The sequence below is a fragment of the Vipera berus genome, assembly GCF_964194415.1.
Source record: "Vipera berus genome assembly, chromosome: 3".
In the NCBI taxonomy this organism is placed as follows: Eukaryota; Metazoa; Chordata; class Lepidosauria; order Squamata; family Viperidae; genus Vipera; species Vipera berus.
In genome coordinates, this window is record NC_138204.1 from 212,062,073 (window position 1) to 212,084,793 (window position 22,721).

General features: G+C 42.0%; 1 protein-coding gene across 2 annotated transcripts in view; it reads right to left on the minus strand.

Moving 5' to 3' along the window:
* TRAPPC9 (trafficking protein particle complex subunit 9) overlaps positions 1 to 22,721 on the minus strand; it is a 353,693-nt gene that overhangs the window by 298,844 nt on the left and 32,128 nt on the right. For both annotated transcript variants that reach the window (XM_081323018.1, XM_081323017.1), the window contains 4 exons: positions 21,761 to 21,904; positions 16,523 to 16,649; positions 8,427 to 8,572; positions 4,372 to 4,457 (listed from right to left, as the gene is read on the minus strand). In XM_081323018.1, coding sequence (XP_081179144.1) covers positions 4,372 to 4,457; positions 8,427 to 8,572; positions 16,523 to 16,649; positions 21,761 to 21,904 — 503 coding nt within the window. The remainder of the gene's footprint in view (positions 1 to 4,371; positions 4,458 to 8,426; positions 8,573 to 16,522; positions 16,650 to 21,760; positions 21,905 to 22,721) is intronic.

The window sequence follows — 22,721 nt, forward strand, 5'->3', positions numbered from 1 at the left end:
CAAGTGTGGCAAGAGAAGTCATCAAATGGGACAGAGCCCATTTAGCAAATTTCTCACTTGGCAAAACAAATTTGGGGCTCAATTGTGGCCGTGGGCTGAGGACTATCTGTACACCCACTTATCGCACTTTTAATGGGAAACCCGTGCCTGTTTCTCTGACATTAAATCTTTGCCTTGTTCTATCCCCTTCTCTCCTGCTGCTCGTCTAAAGAAGCCTTTATATCTTTGTTAGGTAGATGACTATGGCCTAACTGGTTGGGTTGGCAATATATATAAACTATGATTGTATTGTTGTAATAGAAACTGTATTGTATCACTTTAAATGTGTGATGATTGGCCAACGCTGTTTTTCCAACGGCCATAAGAGGGAGCTAGAGACATAGCTTCTTTCTCTCTGTGATTCTCTCTGTAACGTTTGCTGTTACTTGCTGATTATTGTGGTTTGTGGGTTTGCTACTGTTTGCTAAACAGTAAGAACTGTGTTTTGACTTACGGGACTGGTAAGAAGACTCTGTATTGGATACTCCTTGGACTAATGTTATTTGCTATCATCTCTTTACTCGTGTATGACCTGGACTGATTTTTTTCTTGGACTGTGCTATTGTATTATTCCACAAGTAAAACCTTTTTACACACCTCAGTGTATCTGTGTGGTTGCTGCGTAAACTTGCCTACTCTCAGTATCCTCTTTTTCTGTGCAAGCTCTTGTTAGCTCAAGAGGTACTCTGCACATCCTTATCAATCTTCTCCATCTCTCTTTCTCCTTTATTCCCCTCTACCTTTCCCACCAAAACCACCTCCTTTTATATCCTCTTCTCTCTTCCCCCTCTCCTCCTCCTTTTCTCCTCAGTGCAGCTCGAGCTGACTCCTCTCCCCCAGGCTGCGCGCTGCTCCGTCTCTCTTTCTCCATCCCCTTCTCTTTCCCTGTTCTCCTTTTTTCTCTCCCTTTCCAGCCAAAAACCTCCCGCTTTTCGATCCTCTCCTCTCTCCTCCTTTTCTCTTCTGGGTGCACCCATCAGCATGTAGCCTTGTGCGCAGATCCTTGGGCTTCTGCAGAGCCCCGACAGCCCTGCAGCTCCAGCTGACTCTCCCTCAGGCTTGTGCGTTGCCACCGCCGCTTCAGCTCATTCCCCTCCTCTGCTACACTAGTCTAGGATGGTCGCGTACCAACTGCCAGGGGCCAATGTGCCACCAGTGGTACTCGTACCGCCGGTTGAAAAGCCCTGTGTTATAGGATCTCCTGCCTGAGCAGAGGGTTTGACTAGAAGACATCAAATTGGGTATGTCTAGTTTAATGAAGAGAAGGACGAGGGGGGAACATGATAGCAGTCTTCCAGTATCTCAGGGGCTGCCCCAAAGAAGAGGGAGTCAGGCTGTTCTCCAAAGCACCTGAAAGCAGGACAAGAAGCAACAGATGGAAACTAGTCAAGGAGAGAAGCAACCTAGAACTAAGGAGAAACTTCCTGGCAGTCAGAACAATTAACCAGTGGAACAACCTGCCTCCAGAAGCAGTGAATGCTCCATCACTGGAGGTTTTTAAGAAGAGACTGGACAGCCATTTGTCTGAAATGGTATAGGTTTCCTGCCTGAGCAGGGGGTTGGACTAGATGACCTCCAAGGTCCCTTCAAACTTTATTATTATTATTATTATAAAACTTTTATTCATAAAACATGAAACTCAGTCAACTGAACCCTCAAATTGACTGGCACTAATGGTTGACACGTGCTGCTGCCAGCATCCTAGGTATCAACCAGGTATCTCCTTAAAATGTAAGATGTTCCGAGTAGCGCACTTTTGTGTAGCTTTGCTGGAGTTATTGCAGGAAGCTGCAATTTCTTGATGTATTTTGCAAAGTTTTTGGACATAGTTCCCAGTGCCCCGATGACCATGGGTATCACTGTTCCACCTTTCATCATCCATAATCGCGCAGTTTCAATGGCCAGGTGGTTGTGGTGGTGGTTGTGGTGGTTGTGGTGGTGGTGGTGGTGGTGGTTGTGGTGGTTGTTGTTTGTTGTCCCTTCCAGCCCTGTTATTCCATATTTATTTTATTTATTTATTTATTGAACTTATATAACGCCCTTCTCCCATGGGACTCAGGGCAAGGTAATTAAAATAACACTACAAATACAAAAAGTTAATAACAATTAAATTAATTAAATTATCCTTGAGTAAAATATAAAACGCCTATAGCTCCAATTAAAACCCAATTACAATCAAGTTAAAATTTAAATTCTCAGTCCTGGCCGGAAAGCTCAAAGAGCCAGGTCTTCAGGTCCCGGCGGAACGAACGAAGATCAGGGGGCAGTATTGTTATCATTTCTTCCAAGAACCTCTGCAACTGTGACCTGCCTACCTTCTCTGCAACCTGGACAATAAAGGGAAGACTGGGAACTGGCTGAGAGTTGTCCAAGTGGAAGAATTCAACAACCGCTTCTTCAGGAGGGGGAGTACCATCGTCTCTCCTTCAAGACCAGAGGGGACACCCCCACCCCAAAGAGGAAGATACAATCGCCCTGGATCTATCCCTTAGTCCCCTCCCAGGCAAGCCTTAACAGCATTTTTCAGTGCTGATCCAAATAGGTTAAAAATATGCGGTTCCTTTTAAAACACAACTATTAATACGTGCCAGCAATTTCATTGAACAGTAGGCTGAACCACATCACTTATCCGCTGAAGACTTGAGAAAGCTATTTTACACCTACGGTACAAGACACGCATTGGACAAATGATTATGCCATCTTTCAGGAAAGCAATATAAACTTCACAAATACGATCATCAATGTCATTTGGTATGGGACGAGTTTATGTTCACCATCTTTCTTCAGAACTTTATTGGATTTTCCCCACTTTCCGATGTGTGGGGAACAGGATAATTCATATTAACGTTAAAACCTGTCTCCCTAATATATTCATATATCTATTATTTTCATAAAGCTGACGAAACGGTACATTTTTTAAAACACATTAAAAAAAGACAAAGTAAAGCAGAATAGTTTTGGGCAATCTTTGCCCACTAAAGATCACTTTGCCTCCTTACCCCATATTAGACTTTTAGGCTTATCTCGGTTAATTACCGAGTTGGACATTTAGTTCACACATAAATAATTACGGCAACTATAATACATTTTGTACAATTTGCAAACGTCAATATTGGACCTTGATCTTCCTACATTTGAAAATATAACAACCCAAACTCCCGCAAGAGTAGCTGTGGAAAAATATTTACACTAGATGAGTACACACTACACCAACCCTGAACACCCCCGCAGGAGGAGCCTCTGGCCAACCACCCCACCTGCCAGAGACCCCCCTGGATCTCCCCCAACCCTGCCTGGCCCCCACAGGCATCCCTCCCCACGAGCAACATTGAGGTGACCACGCCCACTTTGGCCACACCCACCTAGTCTGCCATGACCACCACAATCACGCCCACCCAGTGGGCCACGTCCCACCTGGCACCTGGCGATAAATAAGTGGGTTTTGGGTTGCAGTTTAGGCACTCAGTCTCTAAAAGGTTTATTTATTTATTTATTTATTTTATTCGGTTTATATACCGCCCTATTCCCAAAGGACTCAGGGCGGTTTACAAGGCAAAATTTAAAAACAATCCAATATAAAAATTAAAATAAATTAAATTAAGTCTAGCCGCAAAAATTAAATCACAATTTAAAAACATTAAACCCCTCAGTCCAGACCAGATAGCTCAAAGAGCCAGGTTTTTAGGTCCCGGCGAAATGAACGAAGGTCGGGGGCAGTCCGGAGTTCCGTTGGCAGTTGATTCCATAGGGCAGGCGCGCCCACAGAGAACGCCTTCCCCTGTGGATCGCCCGTCGGCAGTCCTTGACCGGTGGTACCGAGGAGGCCCTCCCTGTGGAAGCGCACAGGACGATGGGAAATTGATGCCGGCAGCAGGTGTTCCCTTAGATAGTCCGGACCCATGCCATTTAGGGCTTTATAGGTCATCACCAGCACCTTGAATCTCACCCGGAGGGCAACCGGAAGCCAATGCAGCTCACGGAGAAGAGGTGTTACACGGGAGTATCGGGAGACTCCCATCACAACTCGCGCGGCTGCATTCTGCACCAGCTGAAGCCTCCGAGTGGTCCTCAGGGGTTCAGGTTCCCCATCGCTGATATAAAGCATTCCTTCTGAAGATTCCTCAGCTTCTTTAATCCCTTCAGGGAACTATCCCATTTCACCTTAACCACGCTGGCTGAAGGAATTCTGGGAGTTGAAGTCCGCAACTCATAAAAGGGCCAAGTTTGAAGACCCCCTGACCTTAACTATCGCTATCACTACCATTGATGCCAATGCTTCCCGTAGCCAAACCCAAACTAGGCTTTCTAGGTGAAATAGGATCCAAAACGTACCATATTTTCTACCCGGAGTTCAAAGGGCATCGGATTGTACACCATCAGCTGAACTTCACACACATCTCCCTGGACCCACTGAAAATCTACGGAAGAAATAAACAGAAAATTAGTGTTCCAGAAAAGGCCCAAATTTAAGCAGACTTGGATATTGTAATCACAGGTGGCTATAGATTGTCACATCATATTCCAACATATAGGACAAGGGCTCTCAACCCCTGGTCGGCAGGCCGGTACCGGGCCACGCAAGCAGCGGGCAAGCGCACGAAGCTCCATTTGTGCATGCTATGGGATTAGGTTGTGCACGCGAAACCATGCCCTTCTTCCCCCCCATTCCCTCTGCCACCCCCACCCACCCCCACCATCACTGCTGATCTGCGAAGGTTCGGGGACTGCTGAAATAGCAATAGCACGTAGACTTATCTACCGCTTCACAATGCTTTTACAGCCCTCTCTAAGCGGTTTACGGAGTCACCATATTGCCCCCCGCAACAATCTGGGTCCTTATTTTACCGACCTAGGAAGGAAGGAAGATTGAGTCAACCTTGAGCTGGTGAGAATCGAACTGCTGGCAGCCAGCAGTTAGCAGAATAAGCCTGAAATACTATATTCTAAACCACTGCGCCACCACGGCTCTTAATAAGAGATAGATCTTCACAAAGCTGTTCTTAAGGGCAGGTATAAAAAAAGTTCCTTGGAAGCTGAGATTGTGTTCTTGTGGAGAAGGATCTACTGAATGCATAGCTTGTGTTGCTATACTGTGCCATTTATAGGCATCAAGGCTGCCTCATAACTTCCTATGTATTGAAGTACCCACAGAATTCTCATTTATTTTATGTACAATTGCAACCAGCATAATTCCATTTCCTTGATAATGACACGGTGCTTTTACACTTTTTTGTAAAACAACATGTCTTGATTGCCTCAATTATCCAATTACATTTTAAAGTTTAAATTTAAAAAAAAGTTTAAAGTTTGGATTTTATTTTATAAGAAACAGAAAATGTGTCTTTTTTTTTTTTTTTTGCTAATGTGCAGATTTCTGGTTAATGATAGCAATAAATGCATTCTAAGCCCTGGTAACTATTTTGGGCCTGCTCTCACTTTAGCAAACTTCTGCCAATAAATAAATAAATAAATGATATTAGCGTAAACAGCATATGGCCTAAATCATCCATAATGTATGGTAAGCCTGAGTTTTGTTCACACTTTACACGCTGGAGATACATTACTGAAACACATTAACACGTACCTGTTATCTAGGCTAGAAAAGGCCATTTCTAATGAACGTTATGCCATCTAGCATCTTTGCTCCAAGAATCAAACTTATCTTTAAGGGGGTAAATTAAGCCCATTAATCTTACCTTTGTCATGAATGACAGAAAGGCTAGGGAAGAAACTTGAATGGGGAAGAGGATGCGCAACCACAGATTTGTAACACTGGTAGAATGAAAACCTTTATACACTTGATGCTATTGTTTTACTACAATGTATTTTAGATATACCAAGAGGTTACAGTTTGAAAATTCATACAATAACTATTAGGGAATATTATGACAGCGTTGGGGTTTTGGTGCTCTCTGCAAATACTTTGAAGATGTTACTTAGCCTGGTAATTGAAATGTCTACAGGGAGAAAGGCAAGCCATTATATCTACCTGGTCCACCGCGGAGGGCGGGGGGCAGAAGAGGGAGGCAGGCTATGTTATAATCCCTATCAATTAGGGATTGTCATCTGATGGGATCATGAAAAATGACCTTCTTTATAGAACATCCTGACCCACCCCCGAGGTAGGTACATCTGGTTCCCACCCTGCTATTTTTCCCAAAAGCCCTAGAAACATGGTTTAGTCAGCAGGCCTGGGGAACCACAAATGGAAATGGAGAGATCAAGTGGCTGATTGGATTGCGTTGCGACTGCCACCGCGGATATGATGGAATTTTTGTGAGGCTATGTGTGAGTTAGGCGTCCATGTACGATAGATAGATAGATAGATAGATAGATAGATAGATAGATAGATAGATAGATAGATAGATAGATAGATAGATGGATGGATGGATGGATGGATGGATGGATGGATGGATGGATGGATGGATGGACGGACGGACAGACAGACTTAGAAAACTTTAATAATCCATATGGCTTATATAAACCACATAGTGTAACTGTCTCATTCTCAAAACCACCATAATAATTCTACAAGTCAAAAAATGGCTACATTCAAATAAAGCAATGGTAACCATTGCAAAAAAAAATTGCCTAATTCCCTACACTTGTGTATGTTCTGTCTTCCTTTAGTATAGCTGTAATTTAAGCATAAGTGGGGAAAACTTTAGCTTACTTGAAATGAACCAAGTTACTACATTTGTGCTTTGACTTGGCCTAACGGAGTAACCATAATAAAAACTATTTCGGGATAGGATACAGCACTAAACTATTAATGAATATTTTAATTGCACACCGTCCAGGGTCACCCTTTGAGCGAGACGGGCAGTCTTCCAATTTGGTATGAAAAATAAATATAAATAACTGAAAACAAACCTAATTTCATATTAATATCAGAAGAGAGTTATCCAATATTGAAATCACTGCAGAAACTAATAAATACTTCTGTACTATAATGTCTGACCCAGGCTAATATCAGCCACTTGAGCTGCATATGGATTTGGAGAAACTAGAACTCAACTAGCCTTGGTGGAGCAGTGGGCTAATGCCTCCTTAAGTAACACCAGCTGCCTGCAATTAGTGCAGATTCGAGTCCCACCAGGCTCAAGGTTGACTCAGCCTTCCATCCTTCCGAGGTAGGTAAAATGAGGACCCAGATTGTTGGGGGCAATAAGCTGACTTTGTAATAATGACGCTTGGGGTGTGTGTGAAAGCCCTAATAAGCAGGCATATACATAGAATGAAGGCTATTGCTAAGCACATTGATTTGTGCTTCTTAGATTGTAAGCCGCCCTGAGTCTTTGGAGAAGGGCGGGATATAAATGGGATTTTTAAAAAAAGCTACCATCCCTACCATTGAAATGAGGGCAAGTTATCAAATTAGCATATGCCATTTCACTTCATCAGTGAATGGGCAGAATAATAAAAATGAGAATTGATTAAACGCACGTGCTGCCCAACTTACAGCAGTTTACAAATTGTTAGAATCATTTAAAAAGTGAACAACAACAACAAAACTCCTCGCAAAAGAAACACAGGTAGAAGAAAAAATAAACCTGAATAGGAACAAAGAAAAAAAAAGGGGGGGGAGAGCATCAGTTATATCTATTACCAGACAGCAAAATTTACTGTCTCAGGCACTAATGATTTTACATAGCCTGGCAAAAGCTCTGTAAAATAGGAAAGCAAGCTCAGAGATGACGAACAATTCAGCAGATCTCTCTATGAGTTCACCTAAAGCATGTTGAGAAATGTTTTTGTGCACCATTTTTGGAATGTTTTTGGCAATGAGATAGAAAAGGAAGCCTATTTCCCAATCAGCAGGCATTTCAATTTACAAAGTGTTTAAAGCATTTTTTACGCACAAGGAAGACAAGGACAGGCTGGAAGGAAATGGCAGCATTTGGAGTCGAGGTTTGAACACCACCTGTATTTGGACAATCTGGCAAGACACAAGAGCAGCTGCACACCAATTTGCCTTGTTTTAAAAAGAAGAGCATTAAGGAGGCTAGAAATAATGTTAATTTATTTCAGCAATCCAGGACCAATTTGTTCCAAAGGTGGTCTAAAGACGTTTCTAAAAATATAACACATTTTGATGAAGAATTCTTACAGTCGGTCTATAATTCTTCCACTGCATACTGTGAATCACGTTTCTTGTGAGAGTGGGCTAACAACATACCCTACAAACCAAGATGGGATAGGTCTGTGCCAAGCTGTCAATTTTATAATCAAGAAGAGGAAATAGCATATCGATCCAAAAATTGGCAATCGCTATTTGGTTCAATTTGCAGCAGAAAAGCCAGAAAACAAGTCCCAGTGACACATACTGCGTATAAAAACGAGAATGCAAGGTTAAAAATAGCGAGCATAAGGAATCTGCTCCTCACCTATTTTTTTGCTTTGCTCCTCTCCGTGACTGTGAGCGATTATTGGAGAATATATAAAGGGACTTTTCATGGACATGTTCTGACCCAGCAGGCTTTTCATTTTCTGTGGTCGAAGGCCAACAGGGAGGTTTAAAAGCTTGACAGATCTGTTCAACGAGAACAAGGGATTGTTTTTTATGCAGAGCTGCTACAAAATTCGAATTTGAGGAGAGACGATGACCATGACCGATAGAATAGCATGGATTATCACACGATAAACCCTCGTTACAGTTTTCCTTTCCACTTGTCGCGATCTCTTTGCCCACTTTTTTTTATAAATTCCCTGTTGAGGAACAGTGACAGCGTAAAGCTTTCATGCAAAACGAGAGATACGTAACAAGACTAGAAACTTCCTAGCAAACTCTGAATAGAAAGAGCACGTTAGCAAACTGGAAACCATAAGAGCAATCAAGAGCATCGTTCTATTAATTCAAAGTTACTTGAATCTAATCAGATGTACAGCAGATCCAGTAAAATCATCGAGACTCATTAAAAAGCAAGTTCTACTCTCGACACAACTAAACATTGATTCGTTCAATGTACATTCAGTATTGTTAATCGTATCGACTTCACTGGGCAAAGAAATGTGCACGAGACACAGAGCAAGGCTAACCAAACGCAGGCTTGAAATAAAACAGAGGCACCTTAAAGACGAAGGAGGGATGAGTGAAAACTCAAACTACAGGTAGTCCTGGACTTACAAGAGTTCATTTGGTGACTGTTCAAAGTTACAACAACACCGGGGAAAATGTAACTTACGATCGGGGTTTTGTTTTTTTTTACATTTACGATCTTTGCAGCGTCCCCGGGACCACGTGATCAAAATTCAGCCACTTGGCAACTGCTTTATGTTTATGACCTTTGCTGTGTCCCAAGGTCACGTGATCATCTTTCGAGACCTTCCGGCACGCAAAGTCACTGAGGAAGCCAGATTCGCTTAAGAACTGGGTTAGCTAACTCATCAACTCAAGGGACTCATTTAACAACTAGGGCAAGAAGTGCCGTAAAATGGGGGAAAAGGTCACTTAACACATCTCTCACTTAACCACAGAAATTTGGGGCTCAAGTCGCGGTCATACGTCGAGGACCAGCTGTATATATTCCCAGCAGGGTCAACAAGAAGTGGGAAGGACATTCCAGCTGCCCAATTAAACCCAGCAGACACCTACCCTGGGCCGCAACAATATATAAAAGTGCTTGAGTTAGTTCACATGGTGTGGTAGGATGGAGGGTTTGTTATCACTGTGTGTTGGGGGGAGGGAGCACGGGGGGAGGCTCAGCTAATCTCAATGTACACATGTTGTACTTTGACAATAAAGGTTTATTATTATTATTATTTATTTGAGGCATTTTTGCACAAGCGACAATGATCGTGAGCTCTTTAAGGACAATGACAAAGGCATCCATTCATTTTGGGCAGGAAAAAACAAGTGGATAGAAAATATATTATGATGGACAAAATAGTGCCCATTTATGGCCCCCTAGATGATGATAATAATAATAATAATAATAATAATAATAATAATAATAATAATAATAATAATAATAATGAGGAGGAGAAGGAAGAAGAAGAAGAAGAAGAAGAAGAAGAAGAAGAAGAAGAAGAAGAAGAAGAAGAAGAAGAAGAAGAAGAAGAAGAAGAAGAAGAAGAAGAAGAAGAAGAGTAGTAGTTGGAAGGGACCTTGGAGGTCATCTAGTCCAACCCCCTGCTCAAGCAGAAAACCCTATACCCTTTTGGACAAATGGCTGTCCAGTCTCTTCTTAAAAACTTCCAGTGTTGGAGCATTCATTAACAAGCTGTTCCACTGGTTAATTGTTCTAACTGAATGCTGGGAGTTGAAGTCCACGAGTCATAAAAGAGCCAAGGTTGCCTACCCCTGGCCTATCATTCCGGACAAATGGTATAAATCTTTTCCTTTTTACTCATCTGTGCATTCCTTCAGTTCCCCATTTTGTTCTATGGAGCCTATCCCACACTGGATAGTTTAGGACAAGCAGGGGTGACAAGTTCTAGTATCTGAGGGGTTGACACAAAGAATAATAGAATAACAGAGTTGGAGGGGACCTTGGAGGTCTTCTAGTCCAACCCCCTGCTCAGGCAGGAAACCCTATACCATTTCAGACAAATGGCTGTCCAGTCTCTTCTTAAAAACTTCCAGTGTTGGAGCGTTCACAGCTTCTGGAGGCAGGTTGTTCCACTGGTTAATTGTTCTAGCTATCAGGAAATTTCTCCTTAGTTCTAGGTTGCTTCTCTCCTTGATTAGTTTCCATCTGTTGCTCCTTGTCCTGCCTTCAGGGGCTTTGGAGAATAGCTTGACTCCCTCTTCTTTGGGGAAGCCCCTGAGATATTGGAAGACTCCTATCATGTCCCCCCTCGTCCTTCTCTTCATTAAACTAGACATACCAAATTCCAGCAACCGTTCCTTATATGTTTTAGTCTCCAGTCCCCTAATCATCTTTGTTGCTCTTCTCATGCTACTGAGGAAAAGCTGAGGATCTTTCAGAATGCCAGTGGTGTTTATGACATGGAAACTAACCAAGGAGAGAAGCAACCTAGAACTAAGGAGAAATTCCCTGACAGTTAGAACAATTAATCAGGGGAACAACCTGCCTCCAGAAGCTGTGGGTGCTCCAACACTGCAAGATTTTAAGAGATTGGGCAACCTTTTGCCGGAAGTGATGTAGCGTTTCCTGCTTGAGCAGGGGCTTTGGATAGAACAGGGATAGGCAACCTCGGCTCTTTTATGACTCATGGACTTCAACTCCCAGAATTCCTGAGTCATAGCTGACTCAGGAATTCTGGGAGTTGAAGTCCATGAGTCATTAAAGAGCCGAGGTTGCCTACCCCTGGACTAGAAGACCTCCAACATCTCTCTTCCAATTCTGTCATTCTGTTATTCTCTTAAAGCTTTGGGGACATTTGGTTGTTGATGTTGCCATACAGGAAAAGAAAATCCAAAGTGGCAGAGATATAGTGGGAACGCAGGATGTAAGAGGCATGGGAAAGCTCAACAGAGTGAAAAGTGAAATAAAATGACTGCACACTGACACTTTATTAATCAGTGAATAGAGGTGGACCTTGAGTGGATGTTTTCAGACAGAAAATCACACGGTTTATTATTTAAGACAGTGAAGGAACCATGTTGCTTTTACAGTTAAGAAAGGTAACGCAACAACAGTACTTGGCTACAAATGCAATCGATGACCAAATAATTTCAATTAGACTTTGCGGACAACTCTTTAACATAATAATCATCCAAGGTTATGCTCTAACTGCTGAAGTAGAAGAACAGGAGGTTGATGACTTGTCCGATCAATTTCAAACTGACGGAACTTGCAAGCAAGATCTGGCGCTTGGGATCAGAGACTGGAATGACAAAATTGGAAATATCAAGGAAGAAAATGTAACTGAACAACAGATATGGCCTAGGACCGTGGTGGCGAACCTATGGCACGCGTGCCACAGGTGGCACGCAGAGCCCTCTCTGTGGGCACGCGCTCCGTCGCCCCAGTCCTAGGCCTTCAGCTGGCTTTTATAAAACCTTTTCGCTTTAGGCCTCCGCCGCCGCGTGCAAAAAAAAAAAGATTCAATCAATCAATCAATTTCAACTTCTCGCGGGAGAAAAAAAAAAGATCTCGCAAAGTTGGAATTGATTGATAGAACTTTTTAGTCCCACCCAGTCTGCCGTTACCACCGCAGACACGCCCACCCAATGGGCCACACCCACGCAGCACCACACGGTACATAAGTGGGTTTGGGGTTGCAGTTTGGGCACCCGGTCTCTAAAAGGTTTCGTCACCACTGGCCTAGGATATAAAAATGAAGTAGGAGTACGACGTATCAATTTCTGCTCCTCCGATGATTTCTTTTGCCTTCAAGGAACCGCAACATATCTGTGTACACGGACATCATCAGATGTAAAACACCGAGATCAAATCGATTATACAGTCTTGGCAAAGGAGGTGGAAGATCTCAATTATAGCATCAAAGACATGGGCACGTGCTTAACTGTCTGACGCATCACAAACTGCTCACGGGCAACTTCCAGGATAAAGCCAAAGGAAAACCAAACAGTTCCCACCATATATGATCTTATACCTTATATCGTTTTCAAGGAAGAACATCAAGAATCACTTTGAAGCTCTGAATCTCATTGACAGAAACCCAGAGGAACTGTGGAATGAACTTCAAAGAAGTCGTTCGGAAGAATGCGAAGAGAGACTGCTGGAGATGAAGAAGCAGAAGAAAGCGAACTAGGTGTCAGACCAAATCGTCCAAGTTGCCGAAGAACAGGACAGAAGCCAAAGCCAAGAAAGAAAAAAAACTCAGCGAGGAACTTTTCAGAGAGTTTCAGAGAGGTCTCAGAAGAGGCAAGTGGTCTTGCATCTACAAAATCACCGGAGATGGAAACAGGCACAGAACAACAAGGAAAACCTTTCAAAAGATCTCTGAATTCAGGACTCAGAATAAAAAATTAGTAAAAATACCATTGAAGAGATAACAACAGATTCGAATAAGACGAAACAGAGACGGAAGGAATATACAGGAATGCCGCACAGCATGTCAACATCCAAGATACGTTAGATGGTATGTCCTACTTAAACGATCCTCTAGTGCTAGAAGTTAGATTAGCACTCCTGTGGTTGCCAAGTCAGAAGAGAGCAAAACAGACTGGCTCTACGTTGGCAAGGGAGTGCAACAAGGTTGTACACCCTCCCCTTATTAATTCAACCTGTGTGCTGAGTATATATTAAGGGGAACTGAGATTTGAAAATGAGTGGTTTTAAAATCAGGAGAAGAAATATCAATAGACTGAGTGGTGCTAATGTCACTATCATGACAGCTAAAAATTCAAAGGCTCTCCAAGTTCTAATAATAAAAACCAGAAAGTGCAGTGGGGAAAAAATGGGACTAAAATGGATAGGATAGGATAGGATAGGATAGGATAGGATAGGATAGGATAGGATAGGATAGGATAGGATAGGATAGGATAGGATAGGATAGGATAGGACAGAACAGGACAGGACAGGACAGGACAGGACAGGACAGGACAGGATTCTTTATTGGCCAAGTAAGGTTGGACACACAAGGAATTTGTCTTCGGTGCATAAGCTCTCGGTGTACATACAAACAAAAAAAGTGATATAAGTCATAGAACATAAATCATAAGATACAATCATAAATCATATACAACAACAATCGATAAATCATAATGTATCAATAGGAGAAGGTAGTAAGAAAGATGAGAAGTGAGCAAGATGAGATGAGAAGGATGAGAAGATGACACGTTTAATAGCAATTCAGCCTACTATATTCAGCCTACTATCTTCGGGTAGAAGATACCGTAGGAGTTAGGTATCTAGGTAGCAGAGTGATGGCATGGGGAAGAAACTACCTTTGTGGCTACTTATTTTGGCATGCAATGACCTAGAGCGCCATCTTGAGGGGAGAAGTTGAAACAGTTATGTCCAGGATGTGAGGGATCCGTAGATATTTTCTCAGCCCTTTTTTCTGACCCGTGCAATCAGTATACAGGTCCTTAATGGAAAGCAGACTAGTTGCAATTGTTTTTTCTGCAGTCCTAACTATCCCATGAGGTCAGTACCTTCTCCTGTGTGGTTCCTGTGCCAAACCAGGAGCAAATGACAGACTCAACAATTCCTCTGTAAAACCGTATCAGCAGATCCTGGGGCAATCTGAGCTTTTCTGAGTTGACGCAGGAAGAACGTCCTTTGCTGTGTCTTTTTAAGGACAGTTCTAACGTTAGGTGTCCATTCCAAATCCTGGGAGATTATAGAATCCCAGAAATTTGACGGTCTCTACTGTTGTGTTGTCTAATATTGTATCAATAATAAATAAAAAGACCAAACTGATAAAAAAAGGTAGAACAACCAAGCATAGAACTGACAAGGTTCTCGATCATCAACAGTAAAGAAACAAGCGGTCCAGAAATATGCTGTGGACTAGTACCTGATACAAATCCTCGGAAAAGATTTTCAGATGCTGTCAATTGTCTGTAGCCACAAAGATCGGAACAGTGCAAGCAATGGCATTCCCTGTGACCTTCTATGAAAGCAAAAGTTCGACTTTGAAGAAGCCCAAAAGAACAATATTGAAATTTAAAGCTGGGGGAAAAAAACACCTGAAAATACCATGGGATTTATTTATTTATTTTTTATTTTATTAGATTTATATACCGCCCTTTCCCGAAGGACTCAGGGCGGTTTACAGGGTATTTAAAACAACTAGTACAAAAGTTAAAAACAAATTAAAAAAGATTAAATTATCCCTAAAATTAAAAAAACCCCAGTTAAAAATTCTCAGCCTGGGCCGGAGAGCTCAAAGAGCCAGGTCTTCAGGTCCCGGCGAAATGTGCGAAGGTCGGGGGCAGTCCTAAGCTCCACGGGCAGCTGGTTCCAGAGGGCAGGTGCACCCACAGAGAAGGCCCTTCCCCTGGGTGTTATCCGCCGACAGTCTTTTATCGGCGGCACCCTGAGAAAACAAGCCAACTGATCATCAGACAAATCAAACCAAAGTTCACGCTCAAGGCACAAATGACCAAATTATTCTACTTTGGATGTAACTCTTCGGAGCAGGCTGTAATGCAGAAAAAAGGAAGTATAGGACGCCTAGCAGTAAAGTGGATAGATTCAACTTCAGCGGAAATGGGTGCACCATTAGAAGACCTGAAAAGGCCAGGTTAGGGACAAATGGCCATGGAAAATAAAATCCATATGATTGGTAACAATTGACACCGATCTGATGGCACCTAATCAGTCAAAATTATTCCTAGCTTGGGATTTCCCACAAATTGCTCTATTTCATCACATGTATGGAGTATACGCCTGAGAAGAAAATAATTATAAAGAGAGAACTATTGATGCCCATCCAACAGAGAACATCAACTAGGACAGGGGTGACAAACTGCCGGCCTGCGGGCTGGATGCATCATAGCGAAACCATGCCCACCTCATTGTCGGCAATGGCAAAAAAAGTCGCGATACGTCACGACACGTGACATTGCGAGTCTGACACCCCTGAACTAGGAGATCTTAAGCAGCAATTTCCCAAACTATATTGTGTACTTAATAAATTTAAACCAATACCAAAGAGGAGCACAGCATTTCCACAGAATAATCTACCATACAAAAAAAGAATAGAATAGAACAGAACAGACTAGACTAGAATGGAATGGAATGGAGTGGAACGGAACAGAACAGAACAGAATAGAAAAAATGGAATGGAATGGAATGGAATGGAATGGAATGGAATGGAATGGAATGGAATGGAATGGAATGGAATAGAATAGAATAGAATAGAATAGAATAGAATAGAATAGAATAGAATAGAATAGAATAGAATAGAATAGAATAGAATAGAATAGAGAATGGAATGGAATGGAATGGAAGGGAAGGGAAGGGAAGGGAAGGGAAGGGAAGGGAAGAGAAGAGAAGAGAAGAGAAGAGAAGAGAAGAGAAGAGAAGAGAAGAGAAGAGAAGAGAAGAGAAGAGAAGAGAAGAGAAGTGAAAGAAGAGAAGAGAAGAGAAGAGAAGAGAAGAGAAGAGAAGAGAAGAGAGAGAAGAGAAGAGAAGAGAAGAGAAGAGAAGAGAAGAGAAGAGAAGAGAAGAGAAGAGAAGAGAAGAGAAGAGAAGAGAATTTCAAAAACAATGCCATAAAATTTGACAAGGGTGCTTCAAAACTGGCATGGGTATCATCCCTACACCCATTTGCTGTTCTTTAAAGCAGCTTGTATTTTTTCAATGTCTTCCTCAAAAAACAACAACACTTGAGTTAAGAAGGCGGTGATAACAGGGCAGCAACATCTACAGACACACAATAATGCGACAAAATACAGGAGGAGGCTTCAATTACTGCTTACAGAAGTTTCAATCTCCTCTGAATGGCACCTGCTTTTACACAAGTGAATTCGTCCTGAAACAGTTCACTGACCTCAGTCTAACGCTGTTCTCTAGTCCCCTCTCTAAGGAGGCCTATGTGACATATGATTCATTACTATATGATATCCCACGACGTAAAGAATGAAAACAAAAGTTACCTTACAATAGGAAGTTTGGTGAATGGCACAGGGGGGAGCTTTAAGCCATCTGGAAGGGTAATGAATTCCATTGTTCCTGGGCATTTTGACGTATAGTTTTCTAGACTCTGTGTCACATCTTTCTTTTCTAAAAGAAAATAGAATTCTCATTACTATTGTATCCCATTATAAGAGGCTGCTTTCATCTCACAAATGAGGTAGGAACAGAAGTCACGTGCTATGGAAGCAGATTAATACACCGAGTCCTCGACCACAATTGGGGTCAAAATTTCCACTGGTAAGCAAGAGAGTGGGTTATGTGAGTTTTGCCCCCATTTTATGACCTTTCTTGCCACAGCTGTTAAGTGAATCACTGCACTTGTTAAGTGAAAGGTGAGGTCATTAAGCGAATCCGGCTTCCTCCATTGACTTTGCTTGTCGGAAGCCGCCTGGGAAAGTTGCAAACGATAATCACATGACCCACGGATGCTGCAACCGTCATAAATACAAGCCAGGTTGCCAAGTGTCTGAATTTTGATCACGTGACCACGGGGGATGCTGCAATGGACGTAAGTGCAAAAAATGGTCAATACGTCTTTTTTTTCCCAGTGCTGTTGCAACCTCAAACAATCGCCAAACAAATGTACATCAAGAATTTTAAAAGCTGGGAAAGTCCTACAAAAAAGAAGGAGGAGGAGGAGAAGAGGAAAAGGAAGAGGAAGAGGAAGAGGAAGAAGAAGAAGAAGAAGAAGAAGAAGAAGAAGAAGAAGAAGAAGAAGAAGAAGAAGAAGAAGAAGAAGAAGAAGAAGAAGAAGAAGAAGAAGAAGAAGAAGAAGAAGAAGAAGAAGAAGAAGATAATGATGATATGGGAAAAAGACTGAAAGGCATGGATCTCAAGAAAACCAAATTGCCATGCATACATATATATATATACACATACATACATACATACATACATATATATATATATATATATATATATATATATATATATATATATATATATATATATATATATATATATATAATATGTAAATTTTTTGGATTGCTAACAAAGAATTAAAGGGAGACTGACATGCATTTCAAACTTATTTGTTCTCATCAGTCCGCCACACCCTTCTGAGATTCGAACCTGGGCTGATTGCACATTAGGCAATTGTTCTAACCCTTAGGCCACAGGCTGTTTCTCGCTTTGTTAGCTGAGAAGCAAGGGAGATATGTGTTAAGTGTTTGTTAAGTATTTAGAATACCTTGCTAGGCCCCAAACATGTGCAATCAGCCCAGGTTCGAATCTCAGAAGGGTGTGGCTGACTGATGAGAACAAATAAGTTTGAAATAGCTATATCAGTCTCCCTTTAATTCTTTGCTAGCAATCCAAAAAATTTACACAAATATGAGCTGTCACTGTATGACTACAGCCTGTTGATGGCCTTGGGTAGGCTGAAACAGGAAATAAGATTTGCCCCGTGTTTGGGGCCTAGCAAGAAATTCCAAATAATTAACAAACACTTAACACACACACACACAGAGGGGGGGGGGGGAGAGAGGGAGAGAGAGAGAGAGAGAGAGAGAGAACCAGATGAACTTATAATAGATGGCATGGTTTCAAAACTGAAAAAGAAGTTTGAAATAGAAACCTTGGAACATGAAAGTGAGAAAAGCAGCAGAAAATGGAGGATGCTTTCTTGAAACTCTTTCAGATATAGGCAGAGCATAACGGTTGCAGCAACTTAATCTGACTGTTCAAGTCTGAATTTGAATGAACGAATGAATGAATGAACCTTTATTTGTCAAAGTACAACCACGTAGACATTGAGATTGGCTGAGCCTCCCTTCGTGCCCCCGTCCCCCACAACTCACAGTGACAACAAACCCACCAGCTTGTTACACCATGTGAGCTAATTGCACAACACACCGGCCTCGCAAGTCAATTATGCATAAAGTTTATAAAAATTATTTCCCGTTCAGGAGCCTGACAGCCCATTGGATAGAAGCTATTTTTCAGCCTGTTGGTACGGCTGGCTATACTCCTGTATCTCCTACCCGATGGTAGGAGAGTAAAGAGATACCAACCAGGGTGTGAGTCGTCCCTGAGAATTTTAATCACTCTTCCAAGGCAGCGGGCCCTGGTGAGGTCATCCAGTGGTGTCAGGGGACAGCCCACAATGTTTTGTGCTGTGCTCACCAGCCTCTGTAATGCTTTCCTATCCGCGGCTGTCAGGCCAGCATACCAAACCACAATACGAGAGGACGCTCTCTATAGTAGACCGGTAAAAGAGGGTCATTAGCCGTCGTTCTACCCTGTTCTTCCGCAAGACCCTGAGGAAGTGGAGACTCTGTTGGGCCTTTCTGGCCACCTGGGTTGTATTGACTTTCCAGGTAAGATCTTCTCAGAACTAGACTCCCAGAAATTTAAAGGAGGGTTTTAGGGCCTCATTAATATAAACTTCAAGCAGTTGCTTGATTGCTAGATTCAAGGTTCCAAGGCATACTGTCATCAACTCTGCTCTTAAAATCAAGTATGGTAAAATGAAAAATGCATCTATTCTTATTACACAGCCAACATAATAAACCCTGGCTTATTTTATTCAGGATAAAGAAATGTGTATTATATTAATTACAGCAGCCCTACCATTCCTCAACAGTCTCCAATTAAACTTAGTAGGTTAATTCTACTGTCATGAGGACCTTCCTTTAAGTTTACAGGGCACCGCATGTTTGAACTTTTCTAGTTTCAGAATTTAATTTCATGCACCAACTATGCAAAGCAATGTCCTAACGTATCTTCTTCATTGTGATTTTCTGGAAAGCTGTTATGCTTTAGAGGGTCACATTTTTTTTATTACCTCATTCTTCACTAACATCTATTTTATTTTAAAAAGGTGTATACCAACACTAATTAAAAGAGCCTTGGTGGAGCAGTGGGCTAATGCCTCCTTAAGTAACACCAGCTGCCTGCAATTAGTGCAGGTTCGCATCCCACCAGGCTCAAGGTTGACTCAGCCTTCCATCCTTCCGAGGTAGGTAAAATGAGGACCCAGATTGTTGGGGGCAATTAAGCTGACTTTGTAATAATGCCGCTTGGGGTGTGTGTGTGAAAGCCCTAATAAGCAGGCATATACATAGAATGAAGGCTACTGCTAAGCTTGTAAGCCGCTCTGAGTCTTCAGAGAAGGGCGGGATATAAATGGAATTAAAAATAAAAAAAAATAAAAAAAAATAATGCTTCAGGAAATTGGACAGTATAAAATGGACAGTATAAAGCAATCTGTTACGTCAAAGGAGATTTTCATTTTGTCAACATCAAGGCACACATTATTACTGTTTTCTTTTGGGAAACAAACCCCAAATGCACCAGACTGCTCCCATGTGACCTCTCCCTGTGTGCTGATCGTGGGGTGCATCTTGGTGCCCTGAGGAGGTCTGGGACAAATTATAATCTTGACAAATTATGAAGTAATTTTGTTAGACGTTTGGATCCAGTTTTACTTGTAGCCATGTATGACACGGAACAAACATTTTTTAAAAAACAAGTACCGTATTTTCTGGCGTATAAGACGACTGGGCATATAATACGACCCCCTACATTTCCTGTTAAATTATAGGGTTTGGGCTATACTCGCCGTATAAGACTACCCCTCTTCCAACGCACACCAAATAAAAATTAAAAAACATCAGATTTGATTTTAATATGGTAATTCTAATTCAAATGCTTATGACATGCAGGTACTTAGTAGGAAAACTGTCACTTATAAACATAAGGCTGTTTGTCATCAAACATGTAAACATAAAACAGTGCAAGTGGATTAAACTTTTCCTAATTCACTCTAAAGCTTTCCCTGCACAAATGGGAGATCCGCTCCAGGTTTTTCAGCCAGCCCGCCCAGTTCCTGAGTCAAATGTGCCCATAGAGCTAAGCAGCTGCTCTGACTGCTGCATTCCCCACCTGCCTTTCAAGTTGGGATAGACTGCAGCTGCTCTTCAACTTTAGAAGGAAAGACGCCCAGACCCCAGCCTGTAAAAAATCACAGACTGCAGCTTCTTCTCCAATTGGTCCCGCTTTCCCTGCGCAGACCAAATGGGAGATCCGCTCCAGGTTTTCCAGCCAGCCCTGTCCCTAAAGTTTCAGCACCCGGCATATAAGACGACCCCTGACTTTTGAGAAGATTTTCATGGGTTAAAAAGTCGTCTTATACACCTGAAAATATGGTAACAAATTAACTCCTCTATGTGTTTAGGCAACTTGATATCACGGATTGTTAAAACAGCAAAACTGTGACAACAAAAGATTAAAAAAAAGAGTTGAAAAAAGCCCTACAGATTTTCGTAATCGGCTGTTCTACTTTGCCTCCAACCCTTGCCCAACTACCTGTAAGTTCTACTTCGGCTTGGACCTGAAATGTTGATACAAAAATACACTTTTGCCTAATGGTAGGTTTTATTGATTTGTTTGATTTTTAGACCATGTGTCACTGAAGACCCCTAACAGTGTATAAAATGTCAAAAAAAAAAAACTAGTAGCAAATTCAAACTTGCATTTTTCCCCATTAAAATAGATAACACATAAACTGTTCTTGTGGGAAGAGAATTGAAAACTTGTTAATTAACGGTTAAACTTATGCAATACTGACAGTGCAATATCCTGCGTTGTCCCTTCGAGACAGGACAGAGTGACAATTCAAAAAGGGGCAAGTATGTTCCATTTTGAAAATAAGAAATGTCCAAAGGAGGCTTGCAATTTGTTCAGGAAACTAAGAGCAGAACTTGGCTTCTACCCAGCAACAGAAAACCAGAATCGTACTAAATATTCTGCATCTTTCGAAAAGACCTAAAGTGGCTGATTGGCCATTATCATTTATAAGGTAAAGGTTCCCCCGCACATGTGTGCTAGTCGTTTCCAACTCTAGGGGCCAGTGCTCATCTCCGTTTCAAAGCCGAAGAGCCAGCGCTTGTCCGAGGACGTCTCCGTGGTCATGTGGCCGGCATGACTAGACACCAAAGGCGCACGGAACGCTGTTACCTTCCCACCGGAGTGGTCCCTATTTTTCTACTTGCATTTTTACGTGCTTTCGAACTGCTAGGTTGGCAGAAGCAGGGATGAGTAACAGGCACTCACTCTGCTACGCGGCACTCGGGATTCGACCCACCAAACTGCTGACCATCTGATCGACATGCTCAGCGTCCTAACCCACTGAGCCACCACGTCCCTCTATCGTTTATAATATACATTAAAAAAATATTTTTTAATAAAATGAATACCTTGATCCGAAAGAAAATCCAGCATGGTTTGTAAAAGAAAAGATAAGTGTCGGACGGAAAGTGCTGGGTTTCCCATTCTCCTGGAGGCGTACACTAACTCATGAAGTAAACGCATCTGCACAGCAGCCCAACCACGATGAGTTCCTTACAAGAGAGCAAAATAACACGTGTTGTGTTAATACATTCAATCTTCTTTCAGCCATGGCCTCCATATATGGGACTGACATTGACAAGGTTACCAAATCCTACACTGAGGGCTATCCAAGGAGGGAGGGGGGAGAGAGAGAAGAAGAGGGAAAAAGAGAAAGAGAAAGAGTAAAAAAAAAGAGAGAGAGAACCTTTATTGTCATTTTCTACTGTGGGCACATTGGCAGACACTAAAAATGAAATTTTGTTGCTTGCTCTCAGAAGAGTACACACATACATAACACACATTTAAACATGACATATCCAACATATGTATATACTGTACCTACACCCTTATATCTAAATCACATAAAAATATTAATCACTGTCCATCTTGAATACATAGCGGAAAGAGGAAGCTTGAGAGTTCACAAGGTTAATGCTGTATGGAACGAAACTGTGGCTGAATCTGGATGTTCTGCTTTGGGTACCATGAAGCCCCCTCCTCCCAGAAGGTAACAAGGAAAACAGGTCGTGAAGAGGATGTGTAGTGTCCCAAATAATCTTGTGGACCCAGTTCTAAAAACGCTTCTGTGCTATGTCCTGGATGGAAGGGAGGGAACTGCCAATGATCTTTTCGGCCGTCCTCACCACTCTCTGCACCGCCTTCCTGTCCGAAGCAGGGATGCTTCTAAACCCGACTGTGATGCTGTATTTCATTTCATTTCATTTATTATATTTGTATACTGCCCTTCTCCCGAAGGACTCAGGGCGGTGAACAGGGCACATAAAAAATACAGAATACAAAAATTAAAAAAGAATTAAATAAGAGCCC